This window comes from Pleurodeles waltl, chromosome 1_2, assembly GCF_031143425.1.
Source record: "Pleurodeles waltl isolate 20211129_DDA chromosome 1_2, aPleWal1.hap1.20221129, whole genome shotgun sequence".
Classification (NCBI taxonomy): Eukaryota; Metazoa; Chordata; class Amphibia; order Caudata; family Salamandridae; genus Pleurodeles; species Pleurodeles waltl.
Window position 1 is genome coordinate 799,891,026 of NC_090437.1, and position 17,875 is coordinate 799,908,900.

Sequence of the window (17,875 nt, forward strand, 5' to 3'; positions counted from 1 at the left end):
CATGTAGGACGTCAAATGCAAAAACAACAAGGTGATGGATGGAATGCTTGAATTAATCTCATCCTCTGCCGATCGCTCGGGCCGCATCCCAAGCCATTGTTTTTCGCCATTTGCATTTGTTGCCCTAGGTGGGATGGATATGCCCAGATGTGGGTCCTGTGCTCACTATGCCACTGAAGTCAAGCTAGCCTGGCTTCTGAGGGGTGATACCCCGAAACAGAACCCAGGATGCTTATTTCTGGTCTAGGGGGGACTTGGTCTGGCATTTCAGGCTGGATTGGTCCTTTTAGGAGCATGGTCAAGACTGATTTGTGTATGGCTGAGTCCAAACTGGAATGGTGTGGTGAGCAAAAATAAGATTGATTTAGAACCAGATCCCTAACTGGCTGTGAAAGTTTGACATTGTTCAGCAATCTGTCCATTATCTGTTCTTTTTGCATGGGTTGAAGTGGGCACAAGTCATAAGCTGTTAACAGTTGAGCCGGCCATTCCATTTGATTTTGAAATACAAAAAAGGGGTGATATTTAAAAGATGGAAGCCAATGGCTTGTTCTATTTGTTTAAAAAGCTGGTTTTATCACATTCGTAAGTTGGATTTCAGACAACAGTGGGAACAAGAGTAATTTCAAAGAACACATCCGACTTCTGAGTGAAAGTAAGTGCACAGATGTTTATAGAATTAGTAGACAAAGAAGGAAGACATCGGGTAAGTAACTGCACATTGGAGGCACAGGTTGTAATGTAGTGTGAAATTTGTGATTATAAGCAACTGAAATGCCTAAAACGGCCCTCGTATACAACTGTTACTTTTGACTGACACAAAGAAATGTGGCAGCCAGTGAAAGAGAGTGGGCCGGAGAATAGTGGAAATTTGTGGCCTGCGGTGTGTGCTGAATCAGTAAACAAGAATGATAACCCACGAGAGGAGGAATGTGCTTATTCGATTGAAAAAGCTGTAGGCTGGCTTGTAGTGATCTACCTTACAGTCAAACTGACAAATAACGAAAGTCATGATGCTCTGACCTCTACAGAAGAGTCATGAACATATTAGGATAGGGAGCAACAATTGGTTCACTCGAAAAGATTAATAACTTTCTTTCAAATTATTCATTACTGAATGTATAAGTGCCTTTATAGTTCTAGACTTTATCTTCAAAATGTCTGCAGTCTACACGCTTCTTCTGATTGTTAATGTTTCATTAATTTGTAGGTCAGCTATTACTTTCCTCTGAAAACCTTGTGGCGGTCATTTTTTGCTGCGTTGGTTGCTGCATTTGTTCTAAGATCCATCAATCCATTTGGCAACAGTCGCCTGGTCCTCTTCTATGTGGAATATCATACCCCATGGTACCTTTTTGAACTGTTACCCTTCATCCTCTTGGGAGTATTTGGTGGACTGTGGGGAGCATTTTTCATCCGTGCAAATATTGCCTGGTGTAGACGACGAAAAACCACCAAGTTTGGAAAGTACCCTGTCCTAGAGGTCATCATTGTGGCAGTGATTACTGCCATTATTGCATTTCCTAACCCATACACGAGGCTCAACACCAGTGAACTCATCAAAGAACTATTCACAGACTGCGGGCCACTGGAATCGTCATCACTGTGCGACTACAGAAATGACATGAATGCCACCAAGTCAGTAGATGACATCCCTGATCGGCCAGCAGGCACTGGTGTCTATTCAGCCATTTGGCAACTGTGCTTAGCCCTTGTGTTTAAAATTATCATGACAGTCTTCACGTTTGGTATCAAGGTAAGATTGTTATTAATAAATTGTTCGTATTTTATGATTTGCCTCAACTCGTTGGTGCCCAGCAAAATTTTTAGTGGCACCAGAAATGTGATGTTTTAGGTAAAACATAGACACCAATGCTGTTTAGAAATATTGCTTACATATGTGAATAAACACTGCAAACCGATAACCATCTGGGACCATAACAACTAAAACACTGTCAATTTTAACTGGAAATTTTGTGGAGTTGTCTGTAGACTCAGCAATAATAGTTCTTGAGTGTATCTGGTTAGCAAGATGTGCTTTGGCACCCGGTCTATTCACATAATGAATATGACAATTTACATACGTAGGCTTTTTTTTTTTTTTTTTTTTAAACACTCGCCAAGAGGGTCTAATAAATATAAGAAAGGAGAGTAAAATATTTTCTAGCTATTGCATCAAGAATTTTCAATTCGAGGATTATGCTTCCCTTTCTTTACTGACCATAAAACAGCAGCCAAAGAGTTAACAGAAAGAAAATGACAACTCCCATGAACACTTGTAGTCCGGCCTGACCAATCCCAGGCTAACCCCTACTAAAAGAGTCAACATAGCAACAGTCCTTCCTCTTTCTTTGCGTCAGACGAACATCTCTCGGACGAGTCATCAACTTGCAGCGGAACATGCTGTCCAACCAATGGCGATGATTGGATCCGAATCAACCTCCATTTGAAGAATCACTCGCTTTTGTTACTTGTACCTAAGAATAAAGAAAATGTACAAATAATACCATTTGGAAAAGAAGGAATCTCAAGGGGTGGGGGGTAAACTTGACATTTATAAACAGTATTACTACTTACTAAATATCATAGATTTTAATAATAGGGTGGGATAATCCTCACCTCCGTGTCCTTATGAATTGAAAATTCTTGGCGCAATAGCTAGAATTTTTTTTTATTCTATGCCATGACCGGAGGCTTTGGATTATGCTAGTTTAAAGCTGATCCACCACAGTAGACGCTATATCAACAATAGGTTTATGATAAAAAACCTTAAACGTACTGTCGCTCACTCTCCCCCAGCAAAGCCAGACCTGTTCATGGGAGTTGTAGTTTTCTTTCTGTTAACTCTTTGGCTGCTGTTTTATGGTCAGTAAAGAAAGTGAAGCATAATCCGAAGCTTCCGGTCCTGACATAGAATTCATACAATAATGCACGTTTTCTGCAGTTTTTCATTATGCAGTTTTTAGGTCTCGCCTACACAGCGATTATGCTGTGTTGCAAGTCATTTTTAGGGTCGAGTGTGCAAGCACACTAGCCTGTTGTAATCTGTCTCTGGGGTTTTAACCACGCCCACTCTTGCTATTAATTCGCTCTTCTGCTTGTTTTAAATGCTTCATTTTTATAGGTGCATTTTGTGAAATGTCCCTTCTTTGTGTGCTGAGTTCCCTCCCCTGGCGTATTAACTAAGTGAACATTTCTGTTGCCCATCACACTACGTCACAGTTCCTCCTGTTACAGCGTGTGACGGCCCCTCCTCCGGTTTCGGTTTGCCTTTTGTCCCAGCCGCCATCCTTTCTATACATTCAAGCAGGGGGCCAATAACTCTCACGGTGAAGGTGACGCTTTTAATCAGCTTGTCAATTATGCATTTCATTATACTACCTTGAATTTACGACCTCGCAGTTTTTGGCAGATAAGAGAAATGTATTAGGTGGACTTGTGGTTTGCCAAGGATAACACAATTTGCTTCAACACAGAAGAGGCTTGGGTTAGAATCCTGGGCTGGTATTTCAGACAGGGGGCTCCGCCGTCCCATATCATGCAGTTTCTCTTGCCGACTCCACTTCTTCCACGTTCATCCTGCACTCCTACTACCACCCCCACTCTTGCAGCACATTCATTGTCCCTCCCCGCTCTTGAGTTCTCTTCCCATCCCTTGCCCCCTGCTCCATCTCCAGTCACTCCTGTCACGTCTGGTTTCCCTTCGGCACTCACAGCTGCTCCTGCTCTCTTGCAACTCCTGCCACAAGGTTTTCACTCTGCCTACCCCTCACCTCAGGCACTCCTGTACCTCCTGGCTCTCTCGCACTATCTCTCTGTGCATGTTTAGGTGTTCAGTCCATGTCAGTCTTCGGTCCCTCCCCTTCCTCCACAAGCCCCTCTCTCCCCCTCCCCACCATGCAGCTGTGTATTCGGCCCTTTGACCTCCTGCCCACGTGCACCTGAGCTCACCCCCAGTGCTTCGTTTGTAGAATGAGTGCAGGTGCCTAAAGTCTTTCTTAATAGACTACATTTAGAACTGTCAAATGATGTCCCCCAAATAGTGACTGCGGTGCCCCCCACCTGCACACATTAAGTATTGCGTCACTTCTAGTGACATTTACAGTTAGTCTGTGTCTGTCCCTGGCAGGCCCTTCTCTCATTAACACACTCCCAGGTCGCAGCCCCCCTCCACTTCTCCCCAGAGTCTCATTTCAGAGTAATTCGGCTATGCAGCAGGCAGGAAGGCAGTGCCCACCCCAGAAGGGAACAATACTTCCCTTGGTGAAAACCACACTGCCCGATTGGCACAGAAAAAGCCTGGTGGTGGTACAATTATGGCCGGTTGTAAATGTATGACCTCCCGTGTTCATTTTTAAAGAATTGAGACAAATTAATATTTATCACCAGAAATATGTGCAGGCCGAAATGCTGTGAAAATCAAACCCAGCTGTGGTTTCCTAAAGCCTTTGCGGGTGTGACACAGCACGCTTCAACAATGGCCGGGCTTCTATCGCCGCCCCCTCAAATGTACACTTATGTTACAAGACCTGACATATTTTTACTGCTGGGGAGGAATACAACTGTTGGTGGGGAGAAAATGTCAGCTCTACCTCCCAAACAGCAGAAAAGGATTTCCCCCTTAAAAGTAGAGAAAAGCCAGACCGCCTACACTAACATAACAAAGTCAATGCTGTGAGCATGGATAGCCTATATATTTGCGATGTCAACAAAGCGGTCATTTAATGCCACTGTTTCCCCATAAATAAAACCTTTTTGCCTTTTGTACTCTCGCGTCACAAGCAGGTGCACGCTCTTCCATTCACTTTTGTGACGGTCTGCTGTACTCTCCGCTCTCTTTCTCAAAACATCCCTCCTCTTGAGCATGTGCACTAACTTACAGTCACCTTCTGTGCCTCTCCCCTCTCTCTCACAAAACATCTCTCTCCTCAAGCTTGTGCACTCTTCCATTCACCTTTTGTGACGGTCTGCTGTACTCTCCCATCTCTCTCACAAAACATCTCTCCCCTCAAGCGTATGCACTCTTCCATTCACCTTCTGTGACGGTCTGCTGTTCTCTCCCCTCTCTTTCACAAAACATCTCTCCCCTCAAGCGTGTGCACTCTCTTCCAGTCTTCGGTGACGGTCTGCCGTACTCTCCCCTCTCTCGCACAAAAATCTCTTCTGTCAAGCATGTACACTCTCTTCCAGTGACATTCTATGAGGTCTCCTGTAGCCTCCTCTCTCCCTCACAAAACTTCCCTCTCTTCAAGCATGTGCCCTATCTACCAGTCACATTCTACGAGGCCTCCTGTACTCTCCCCTCTCACTCACAAAACATATCCTCTCTCACACATGTGCACTCTCTTCCAGTCACCTTCTATAAGGTCTCCTGTACTCTCTCCCTCACTCACAAACATCTCTTCCCCTCAAGCATATGCACTCTCTTCCAGTCACATTCTATGAGGTATTCTGTACCTCTCTATGCACCTGCATTCAATTACAGTTACATCTCCAAGCACCTGCACTCAGTTACAGTTACCTCTCCAAGCACCTGCACTCAGTTACAGTTGTCTTTCCATCATCTGCACTCAATTATAGTTACCGCTTCAAGCACCTCCACTCAGTTAGGCACCTTTCTATGCATGTGCATTGTTACCTATCCACGCATGTGCACTCTGTTGCCTCTCCATGCACTTGGCCTCAGCTACAATTACCTCTCCTTGCATGCATGCTGTTAGTCACCTCTTCAAGACCATGCACTCAGTTACCATTACCTTCCCAAGCATCTGCACTGAGTTATAGTTACCCCTCTGTGCACATGCACTCAGTTACAGTTACCTGTCCATGCACGTGCACTCAGTTACAGTTACCTCTGTGTTAGCCCCCCCCCACCCGCTCGTGGGACACGCAGTCTGCTAACCATTTTTAGGGTCGAGCATGCAAGCGCTCTAGGTTGTTGTAATCTCTCTGTGGGCTTTAAACCACGTCCACTCTTGCTATTCATTCTTTGTTGTGCTCGTCTTAAATGCCTCATTTTTAGGATCGAGTGCGCAAGTGCTCTAGCCTGTTGTAATCTCTCTGTGGGCTTTTTACCACGCCCACTCTTGCTATTCATTCTTTGCTCTGCTTGTCCTAAATGCTTTATTTTTATTGGTGCATTTTGTTAAATGTCCCTCCTTTGTGTGCTGAGTTCCCTCCTCAGGCATTTTAACTAAGTGGACATTTTCATTTTGGCCATCACACTACGTCACGCTTTCTTCTGGTACAGCGTGTGATGGGCACTCCTGGGGTTTCGGTTTACCTATAATCCCAGCCACGATCCTTTCTATACATTAACGCAGGAAGCCAATAACTCACGCTCACGGTGGCTCTGGCACTTTGAATCAGCTTGCTTCTGTCAACTGTTCTACTTTTAATTTTCAGTTTATGTGGCAAGAAATGTCCAGTTAGGAATTTACAACGCTAATAGCTCTAACTCAAGCAAACGCAAGACCCATTGCATTGCAAATGCTTGTTGTTTTTTTAACTATTCAGTTAGCATACAATCCGCCCACAGAATACCATTAGTTTGTTTTCATTGTTACTGAAGTTTGCAATCTTTTAATTGCTTGGATCGCAGAGGCTTCCCTTCCTTTCATTTAAAAAAAAAAAACTCTTTTTATTACATTTTTCCAACCGGTGCATACCAGATTAAAAAAATACATACAGAGCAGCACTGTACTTTGGCACCAAAAGTAACAAAGGCATTCCAACTACAAATTCCCTCCCCTTCCCCCTCCCACCCCAAACCCCACACAGACATTCTAGCATAGTCATAAACAGTTCTTTATGTTGGACCCTTGTTCTCCTGTGCATGAGTCCCATTCCCACCCACTCCATCTTGCCTTGGATTACAGACCTCCATGGACCCCCAGGGAACCCCTGACCTGCCTCCCTACAGAGACAGTGAATGATGCATCAACCAAGCGCTCCATATCCTTTCAAACTTTCTCAGAAAGCCTCTGTTTGCATGTGTTACTTTTTCTATCACCATGAAGAACATCCATACATCTCCTCCACGTCTCTACCGTGGGTCCAGGCGATGCGCCCCACAAACAGGCCACGTCTCTCTTAGCCACCACCAACCCAAGATTGCAGAATAAGAGTTTTACCCTGGACACATCTGCATCATTGGGAATGCCCAGAAGGCTATGCTCCTCAACAACCCTCTGAAGTTCCCCCACAATCTTCCCCCAGTATTCCTGCTGTACTGGGCAATCCCATATGGTATGGAAAAAAGTGCCATTCTGCCCCTGACATCGTAAAAAGTTTGGGTGTTGCTCCCGCCCATAGTATGTAAACTCTGCCTATTATAATAGATACTATGAAGGATCTTAAACTGGATAAGTTGCAGCCGCGATCGGATGGCAACTTCTTGGGGAAAAATCAGCGCGGCCTCCCAGTCAATATCCTCCATGTCCCCTAAGTCAGCCTCCCATCGGCGGCGTAGTTTGCTACGGGTGTCCGGAATGTTATTGTTAATTTTCCTATACACCAATGAGACAGGTTTCACAGTCAACTGTTCAGTCAACAGTCTACCCTCCAGCGAGGCATATTCCGGTATTTCCATCTCAGGGAGGCCCTCTGCTCTCCACGCATGTCTCAGTCGAGCGTAGTAGAGGAACTGCATCTCGCTGAGCCCATAAGCGTCCCTCAGTGCAGCGAAGGGGACAGAATTCCCCCCTTCCAGCACATCTCCCAGATTAGAAATTCCAATGGGATCCCACATCTCAAATCCTGTCAATTTTCTGATTTCTGACAACCAGCCACCCTCCATCAGGGGGGTGGGGTGGATCCTAGTGGGTCTGCGCATCCAACTCAGTACCTTGGTTGCTCTAGTCCAGGCTGCGAGAGCCACCTACGTAGGGGGCAGTAGCCGTCGCTCTCCCCTTCCACCATATAAATAATGGAAACAAGACCCCCCTTCCCACTGCAGTCTCTCCAGCCTAAAAGTAGGGTGGTCACCGGGGACAAACATCCAGTCATTAATGTTGATTAGGTGCGTGGCCCAATAATATGCTTCAGGGTCCGGCAGGGACAGGGTCCCACTGTACAGATTACGTTGCAGGTTTATTAGCGTAAGGCGCAGGTGTTTTTTTCCCCCATAAAAAGACCTGCACATCCCGCTCCAGAGCGGGAAAACCCCCCAGTGGGATCCAGTAATACGTGTTTTGTAGAACATATAATAAGTTTGGTAGGGGATCATACTAAATAGGGCCACCCTACCCATCAGGGTGAGTGGGAGGCCCCCCTAACACTCCATATCAGCCTTGCACATTTCAGTCACCCTCCCTAGATTTCAGACATGACAAAGATCCGCCATGTGCGTCATTAAGATGCCTATTCATTTAAAACCTTCACTGGAATATTTGAGTTGAGCTGGAAAAGGGAGTGGATAACCGTGCCCGCCTCTGGTGCATATAACACTGACTTATCCCAGTTAATCTGATACCCAAAATAACTCCTGTACTCCGCGAAAATTTGGAAGATGTGTGGCAGAGAATCTAGGGGTTTTGCTACATAGAGGAGGATATCGCCGGCTTATAAAGAGATATGCTCTTCCTCTCTTCCTCCTTCTGTCAGCCTGAACCCAAATATCTGGTGATGAGTACGGATCTTGCATGCTAGGGATTCTATAATTAGTGCAAATAGCAAGGGGGACAAGGGACAGCCCTGTCTGGTGCCTCTTGCAATAGGGAATTTGGACGAGAGATTCCCATTCACCCTGAGGCACCACCAGGTTACAAGAGAGCAGCCGCACCCATTCGTGGTATCTGGGGCCCACCCCATACCTCTCCAGAGTGCCTTCCAGGAAGGGCCAGTGAACAGCGTCAAATGTTTCCAGGGCCAAAAATATGGGGGGGTCCGAGCAGTGCAAGATGGTATGTATCCAATTATGTGTACGCCTCAGGTTATATCTCGCAGACTGTCACAGCATGAAGCCGGATCGGTCTCTGTGAAGTAGAGGGATAAAACTCCCTGAAGGTGTGTGGCTAGCAGCGTGGCCACACTTTCACCTTTAAATTGACTTATACAATGCACAGGACGTTCTAGGTCGGCCCTCTTTATGAATAACCACTATTTTCCTCGTCCTTAAATCTTGGGGGGTGGGGGGGTGTTCCCTGGTTTCTTGCTTCTAAAAACATCGCCAGGAGATGGGGGCTACTAGATCGCTCAGCTTTTAAAAATGCTCCGCTGGGAACCCATTAGGGCCTGAAGCTTTCCCTGTGTGCAGCCCTGCTATGGCCTTTTTGACCTCTTCTAGGGTAATATCCCTTTCTAAGGCTTCCCGGTCCTCAGCATCCAAGGTGGGGACCACAATGCCCTGCAGGTTCTCCCTTATGTGATGTAGTTCTTGCAGTGGGTGGGCCCAGTACAGAGACCGATAGTATTTGGCAAAGGCTCCTGCAATTTCTATATTCGTGGAATCCCGCACCTCCTCCCACCATTTCTTTCTTACTCAGCGAGACCAGGTGCTGCGCTGCCTTGTCACCCATTTCATAGAGCCTATACTGGGCATTGCAAAGTCACGCTCTGCTTTCTGCCTCTGCCACTGCTCTATATTCCGCTCTAGATAGCTCCAGGAGGCGAAGGGCGGGAGGAGCCGGCACCTGTCCAAGGGTCCCTTCCATCTCTAGAAGTTGCTGCTCGTATTTTTCCAGCTTTTCCGACAACGCCTTCCTCTTCCAAACCACTAAGTTCTGTGCACTGTCCTTTATCACTGTTGTATACGCCTCCCAGAGTATCACCGGGGGCTCAACTGACCTCTGATTTTCCCGGAAGTATAGTTCCGTGTCTACACTGAGTCCATGCGCCACCTCATGGTCTTGTAGGCCCGAGCTTCCATTTTTGGGGTCTCCCTTCTGACTTCCCAATCCGTAGCATCAAGGGGGAATGGTCCGATAAACCCCGGGCCAGATATCCACATGGCGGACCACCTCCATGTCCCCGCAGAGGTAAAAATGTAATCCAACCTAGAAAATACTTTATGCGTCCCTGAAAAGTATGAGTATTTCCTGTCCGTGGGGTGGGTGCGTCTCCAAAGATCCGACAGGCCCAACGTTGCCACAAATTGGTACAATGGAGTATGTGAGACCCTACCCGCAGACACCCCTGAGCGATCTAGCTCCATGTCCATCACGTCATAAAAAAACCTCCCACCACATGGGTCGAGGTGTCTGCTGCCAATAAAATCTCTGCAAGCTTATTCAGGACAGGAGCCTGAAGTCTAGGCGAGGCATATACACTTAGGAACAGTGCTTTCTGCCTACCCCAGAGTCCCTGTAACCCCACGTACCTTCCGGCTGGGTCCACCCACTGTCGAGAGATATGAAAGGGCAGGTATTTACGGATTAAAATCCCCCCGCCACGGAGCCAGATGTGTAACCTGCGTGTGCCAGTGTAACATAGGGTCCTCTCCCCCAGAAATTTACACGTGGCGCCATTGAGATGTGTCTCCTGTAGAAGCACAATGTCTGGGTGTATTCTCTTTTTGTACTGAGCCACCTGACCTCGTTTAACGATATCCCCAAGTCCATTTACATTCCAAGATAGCACAGAAAAGGTCCTCATATTGACTCGGGGGGGGCATATCACTTGTGGGAGCCATTATACTTGAGGAGGGATCTTGATGTTGGGGGAGGCCCCCCATCCCCTACTCCCAGGCGTGTGGGCGGGACAACCAATCGCCAGCTGTGTGGACTGCGGTACCTAGTATGCTTACATGTCTGTTTTGTATCCGAAGTCAACAAAAACAGGCAAAAAAATAACCCCCAACAAGACCGGCTTCTCCCCCTCCCCACCACACCCCACCTCCCATGTGTTCCCGAGAGTAAGGAACCCCATGCAACCACTCACCAGGAGTCGAGAGATCTGTAGACACCCTACCCCTTCAATACGAAACTACAACTCATGGGTTGCCTCCACACGGGAAGGCTACCAGCCACACCCTTCAACACGAGGGAACTTGTGCCATGTCTAGATTACGGTCCAGCATCACCTACTACTCCACTTAGTCCTTGCACGGGTTGGTGCTATCACGTTCAGCTCCTACTCCTTTGGCCCCACCGCATTGCGTTGTCTCCACAGTCTGAATCCCCCTTCTGCCCCGAGAACCACCTCTTCTGTTTTTAGTCGGGTGATAGCTGCCACCAACGGATGCGGAGACCAAACTGTTGACCCTGGGGTCGCACTCTGGGCCATCACTCCCATATCCGGCACCCAGTTACGACCCCCCCCCCCCCTACACCCCCCATAACAGACCCCAACCCTACCCCCCACACCCTACCTACTATGCCTCTTCGTCCTTGCATGGGTTGGAGCTATCACGTTCAGCTCCTACTCCTTTGGCCCCACCGTATTGCGTTGTCTCCACAGTCTGAATCCCCCTTCCGCTCCGAGAACCACCTCCTCTGTTTCTAGTCGGGTGATAGCCGCCACCAACGGATGCGGAGACCCCACTGTTGACCCTGTGGTAGCACTCTGGGCCATCACTCCCATGTCTGGCACCCAGTCCCCCACCCCCCCACTCCCCCTCTTGCCACCAATAACAGACCCCAAATCCCCTGGTTTGCAGGATGAGAATTTCTCTTTCGGCAAGATGCTTTTCAGTCATGTTTCCAGGAACCGGCCCACATTTTTTCCTTCCGGGATGCCCACAAATCTCAGATTGTTCCTGCAGGCCCTGTTTTCCGCATCCTTCAGCCACCACATGATATCTTTGTTGAGGCCCCTAGCCTTGGCCATTTCCTTGCTGAGATTCTGGACCATGTCTTCCAAATCCGATATCCACGATTCCGCTGAGGTGACCCTTTCTGCCCTGTTCCGGAGATCTTGAAACGGGAGGGACACCTCCGAGTGTACTTCTCCTTCATGTTCCTCCAGCGCCTCCCTCAAGGATTGAATAGCCAACAGAATGGCAGTGTTGTCAGGTGCTGCCAGAGCGTCCACAACCAGGGGTGGGGAGGGTCACCACCTTCATGGGTTCCTTATCTCTCACCATCCTAGTGTTTATGCCCTACGACTACCTCCTCTGATGGTCCACCACTGCCACTCCCACACCGGCCAATCAAGGGTTCTGAGGGACAGGTCTGTTAAATGTTTCTCCATCTGTTGGCGCCAGTCTGTGCCTCACCGTTCGAGCCCCCCAGCCTGGGGGCCTGGAAGGCACAGGGGTGGAGGAGGAGGAGGAGGAGGGGGGGGGGAACCACCACACACACCCCTCAACGCACAGTATCACCTCCGATCCCCCGGCGCATCACCGTAAACCTGCCCCACTCGCAGTGTTTCCTCCTGTAGGGTGGGAGTCGGAGGGGGAAGGTCGCCAGAGGCCCCTCTATCAACACCCCCTCTGCCTTTTCCGGTGCTACCTCGCTGGTGAAGTTCTCGGCCTCGCCTCCAGCACTCAGTGGATTATTGCCCTTCATGTGACGGCGTCTGGCCCTCCTGCCCAGTTGATCTCACCTCCTTCTTTCTAGTTGGGGGTGGACCCCGGGGCGGACGAGGATAGAAGCCGAGGAATGAGCAGCACCACACCCATTCGGGGGGCTGCCTGGCGACTCCTGGGCTGAGTGGAGCGCCCCCGGACCGGCCCAGTTCTCAGGACAGATCAGGCTTGACCAGCCGGCTAGATGGCCCAGGGGGCCTCTTCAAATCCGCCCCTGCTGCTGCAGCCACAGCGGGGGCACCGCTACACTGCCCTCCCCTCTCGAGGCTCAACGGACACCAGGGCAGATGGGGACAAAGGTGGGAAGCAGACCAGAGCCCCTGCCGCCCTGGAGGCCGACTCCACGACTCCGGGGCCATGTCTGGTGCCTCCATTCTGGGCCCTCTCTCGCACCCGTGCAGGCCTCGTCGACGGCCGTGCCGGGAGCGAGACAAGAGGCCGCCACACCGCCGCTACTGCCCCACAAGGGGGCGCACACCCCTAGGGTAGCACAAGGGCTAGCTGGGAGACAGCAGATCTCCCATCAGGATTTATTTATGTAGGCCGGGACGGAGCTCTCTCAGGGCATGCCCGTCTTCGGTGCCATCCTGGCACCGCCCCGCCCCTTCCTTTCTTGTGTTAGCTTCTCCCTGTAGCTTTAACTAAGTATATGTGTTCTTCATTTTTGTCCTTGTCTTTTTTTCAACATAATAATTTTATTAATAAGCATTTTGGTGTTATTCCTAGATGTGCACTGTGGTTTTCTACTTTAAATGCTGGCATAGTGCTCCTTATTTATGTTGCTTTCATCCTATCTGCCATTGCTATTGACTCTTTATAGTTATACCCACAAGTGTACTGCCAATCCACTGAACTCTACACCACTCCACCCTACACTGTTCCATGCCACTCTGCTCTGTGCTCCACTCTACACAATGGCATTCTATTCCATTCTACTCACTTAATTCCACTCTGTGACAAACCAAGCCATGCCACTCTCCTGCACTCCTCTCTAGTCTGTGCCACTCCAAACCACTTGGTGCCAGTCTTCTCTATGCCACCCCTGTCTCTCCCCTTACACCACTCCACTCTACACCACTTCAGCCTGCACTACTCTGCGTCACTCTGCTCTGCACCACTCCACACACCTCCAGTTTACTCCACTGTACACAATGCCACTGCTGTACACCACTGTACTCTACACCACTCTACCCAACACCACTCTACCCTACACAACACTACTCTTCACCACGCCACTCCATTCCACTCTACGCCACAACATTTCACTCCTCTCCCCTGTACACCACTACACGACACTCCATGCCTCTCTACTCTGTGGCGCTCCACTTTGCACCACTCTGCTCCTCTCTACTCTCTGGTGTTCTACTTCACTCCATACCACTCCACTCTACACCACTGTGCGCCAACCCACTGTACTCTGCATCACTTCACTCTACAGTACGTCACTCTGTGGCACTCCACTCTATGCTGTTTTACTGCGCACCACCCCTTTCCACTGTGTGCCAAACCATACCACTCTACTCCTCTCTACACCACACTGCTCGGTGGCACTCCACACCATTCTGTGCCAATTCACTCTACTTTGTGTCACTCCACCCCACTCTATGCCTCTGTACACCACTCTACTGTATGCCATCCTACACCACTCCATCCTACGTCACTCCACCCTGTCACTCTAATCTGCGCCACTCAGGGCACCTCTACTCTATTTCAGTCCACAAAATGCCATTATTCTCCATCTTTGCAAGCTACAACACTCTAATCTATGCATCGGTACTGTACACAACTCTACTCCGTGCCCCTCTTCCCTGCACCAGTCCATGCCACTTGACTTTGTCCCACTGTTATATGCCACTCAACTCTGTGCCACTCCATGCCACTCTGCCCCGCTCCATGCTACTCTACACCACTCAACCGTACGCCACTCCATTCAATACTACTTTGTGCCTCTCCACTCCATGACTCTCAACTCTACTTTACGCCATGCCACTAACTTTTAGCCATACTGAACAGCAGCAATGCTGCTGCCCATCACAATTAAAAGACATTGGTAAGGCCAATAGTTCTCACAGAGGTGAGACCTACTGGCTTTGCCAGTGCTTGTTTCTCTGTACGAGAGTCTGTACACCCAGCTGGACATTGAAAGCATATTCTAAGTCCCAACTATTTCTGTGGCCTGTAGAAGCATGAAGCTAACAGCCAATTGCCTTTTAAAAGGGCAACGAACTCCAAAGTCAGTTATGATATTTTTGTAATGTAACAAGTTGGGGGTACGATTTACTGTGTAATCAGTGGACGCCCTTAATGCTTGCCCTCTCCTGATTGAAAGACTGAGTCTGCAGGTGCCCTACCATTCTTTCAAAGGCTGCAGCTCGTGTCTTGCCTCACATTTGAGACTTCTCCTGTCCTAAGTTGCATCTGGAACATGGATTACCGTGTACATCCTCTGCTGGCTGGGACGCCACTCCAAGCTAGTGCCACAGCATTCATGATCCTCTCCTGTTTCTGAGGCCATGTCGGTTGGCTTCCTTTGTGTGGCTGACTCTCATGTCTCAGAGGCCACACCAGGCAGCTGTCGGGTGTGCATGGCCTTTTGATTTAAAGGCTGTTGTGCATAATTGGGATACTTGCATATCCCTCCCGTTGCTTGCATTCTGATACTACCGAGATGGTACCATTTGCTTTCGATAAGTTGTGACTAGTTACACTATTGTCTTATTTGAAGTTATTTCTAACAGCATTATTCCCTATAACAAGGAAAGAAAACTAGTGATTACAGGGTGGTTATCATATCTCATAGATTATATTATCACCTAAAGCCAGCTGCCGAGGGCTGTAGCAGTTAAAGAAAAATATATATATTTACATTTCTGTCAGTACAGTGGACAGTCAAGTCAACAGGCCGCACCAAACAAATCCCGATTTGTCTGCTATGAAAGACGTGTTACAATGTCCACCCTCAGCCAATTCCTAAGGACTGGTACAGTTCGTTTGAAGCATTACATCCCTGGGTCACAACAATAGCAACACATTATCATGTCAGCTTCAGTGCAGACTAGGTAGCACCGCCCCAGCCCTTCCCAGTACATGTACAGCAAGAAAAGGAAATACAAAGAGTTCGATGGCATCTGTCGCTGTAGATACACATGGTATGCATTAGCTCGCCATCTGGTGTTGGGTCGGAGTGTTACAAGTTGTTTTTCTTCGAAGAAGTGTTTTCGAGTCACTGGACCGAGTGGCTCCTCCTTCTGTGCTCATTGCGCATGGGCGTCGACTCCATCTTCGATTGTTTTCTTTCCGCCATCGGGTTCGGAAGTGTTCCTGTCGCTCCGAGTTTCGGAACGGAAAGATAGCTGAAAACGGAAGATTTTCGACGGTATCGTTGCGATCCGGTTCGAGATAAACACATACGACAACGCATTGAACATCGAAGCGCTTCGGTGCCCTTCGGGGTAGATTTCGGCACACCGTCGGGGCCTAGTCGGCCCGACCGCGTGGAGAACAACGCCGATGGAACGGACCCCGTTTCGATTCTGCCCTGAATGCCACAACAAATATCCTTATACGGACCAACACTCGGTCTGTAACCTGTGCCTGTCACCCGAGCACAGCGAAGAATCCTGTGAGGCCTGTCGGGCGTTCCGGTCCCGAAAAACTCTGCGCGACCGTCGAGCGAGAAGACTGCAGATGGCGGCCACGCCAAAAGAGCATCGACAGTTCGAGACAGAAGAGGAACAGGAGGAATCCTTTTCCATCCAGGATTCAGACTCCGACAAACTCGACCATCCAAAAACAGTGAGTAAGACGTCGAGATCAGAAATCAAAAAAGGCAAAAAGGCCCAGGGGACGCCACTGCCAACCGGCCATGGCTCAACCCAAATTCACGGTGACCAACAATCGGCACCGAAAAAGGCCCATTCAGTGTCGAGATCGTCCGACTCCGGTCGAGACACCGGCACTCAGCCTCCTCGGGACCGAGAGAGTGCTAAAGAGAAGCATCGACACCGAGAGTTCGGTGTCGACACGGATCGACGCCGAGACAGTGGCGCCGAAGATCATAGAGGCCAAGATTTTTCGGCACAAAAGAAGAGGAAGGTTACCTCGGAGCCGAAAAAACAAACAACAGGGTTTTCGGAGCCGAAAAAAGCACCAACAGACCCAGTTTCAGGCTCCTATACTGAAGAACTTTCTATGTCTTCACAAATGAAAAGACACAGATTCGAACAGGAACTGCAATCCACTGAAGTGGATCACACGCAGAAGCGTATCTTTATTCAGCAGGGGACAGGGAAGATCAGTACCCTTCCACCTGTCAAAAGAAAGAGAACACTTCAGTTTGTAGCACGAGAGGCTCCTCAGCAACAAACAGCAAAGACGGTAACACCTCCTCCCTCGCCTCCACCTGTAACTCCGGCTTCACCAACTTACACCCCGTCACATTCGCCAGCTCACACCGCCATGAGCCACGATGACCAAGATCAAGACGCGTGGGACTTGTACGATGCACCAGTGTCTGATAACAGCCCAGACACATACCCAACTAGGCCATCACCACCTGAGGACAGCACAGCCTATTCACAAGTGGTGGCTAGAGCAGCTCAGTTCCATAATGTGGAACTACACTCTGAACAAGTAGAGGATGACTTTTTATTTAACACCCTCTCCTCCACCCACAGCTCCTACCAGAGCCTGCCTATGCTCCCAGGCATGCTTCGCCATGCAAAGGAGATCTTCAAAGAGCCAGTCAAAAGCAGGGCAGTAACGCCTAGAGTGGACAAAAAATATAAGGCGCCTCCTACAGACCCTGTATTCATCACCTCTCAGCTGCCACCAGATTCTGTGGTGGTAGGGGCTGCCAGAAAACGGGCAAATTCACACACTTCTGGGGATGCACCTCCCCCAGATAAAGAAAGCAGAAAGTTTGATGCAGCCGGGAAGAGGGTCGCTGTCCAGGCAGCAAACCAGTGGCGCATCGCAAACTCACAAGCGCTGCTAGCGCGATACGACAGAGCCCACTGGGATGAGATGCAGCATCTCATTGAACATCTCCCAAAAGATCTACAAAAAAGAGCAAAACAGGTTGTTGAAGAAGGTCAAAACATTTCCAACAATCAAATACGCTCCTCTATGGATGCAGCAGACACAGCCGCAAGGACCATTAATACGTCGGTTACCATCCGTAGGCACGCATGGCTCAGAACGTCTGGATTCAAGCCGGAAATTCAGCAGGCAGTACTTAACATGCCAGTAAACGAAAAAATGCTGTTCGGTCCGGAGGTCGACACAGCCATAGAAAAGCTCAAAAAGGACACTGACACTGCCAAGGCCATGGGCGCACTCTACTCCCCGCAGAGCAGAGGATCTTATACCACCTTCCGCAAAACACCTTTTAGAGGAGGGTTTCGAGGT

General features: G+C 48.9%; 1 protein-coding gene across 8 annotated transcripts in view; it reads left to right on the plus strand.

The window, feature by feature from the left end:
- The window catches only part of CLCN3 (chloride voltage-gated channel 3), a 517,267-nt gene that overhangs the window by 438,165 nt on the left and 61,227 nt on the right, over window positions 1-17,875 (plus strand). For all 8 annotated transcript variants that reach the window (XR_011205536.1, XR_011205538.1, XM_069244222.1 and 5 more), the window contains one exon: window positions 1,211-1,756. Coding sequence is in view for 6 of the 8 variants with exons in the window: in XM_069244222.1 (XP_069100323.1) it covers window positions 1,211-1,756 (546 nt within the window). In the remaining 2 variants the exon portion in view is untranslated. The remainder of the gene's footprint in view (window positions 1-1,210; window positions 1,757-17,875) is intronic.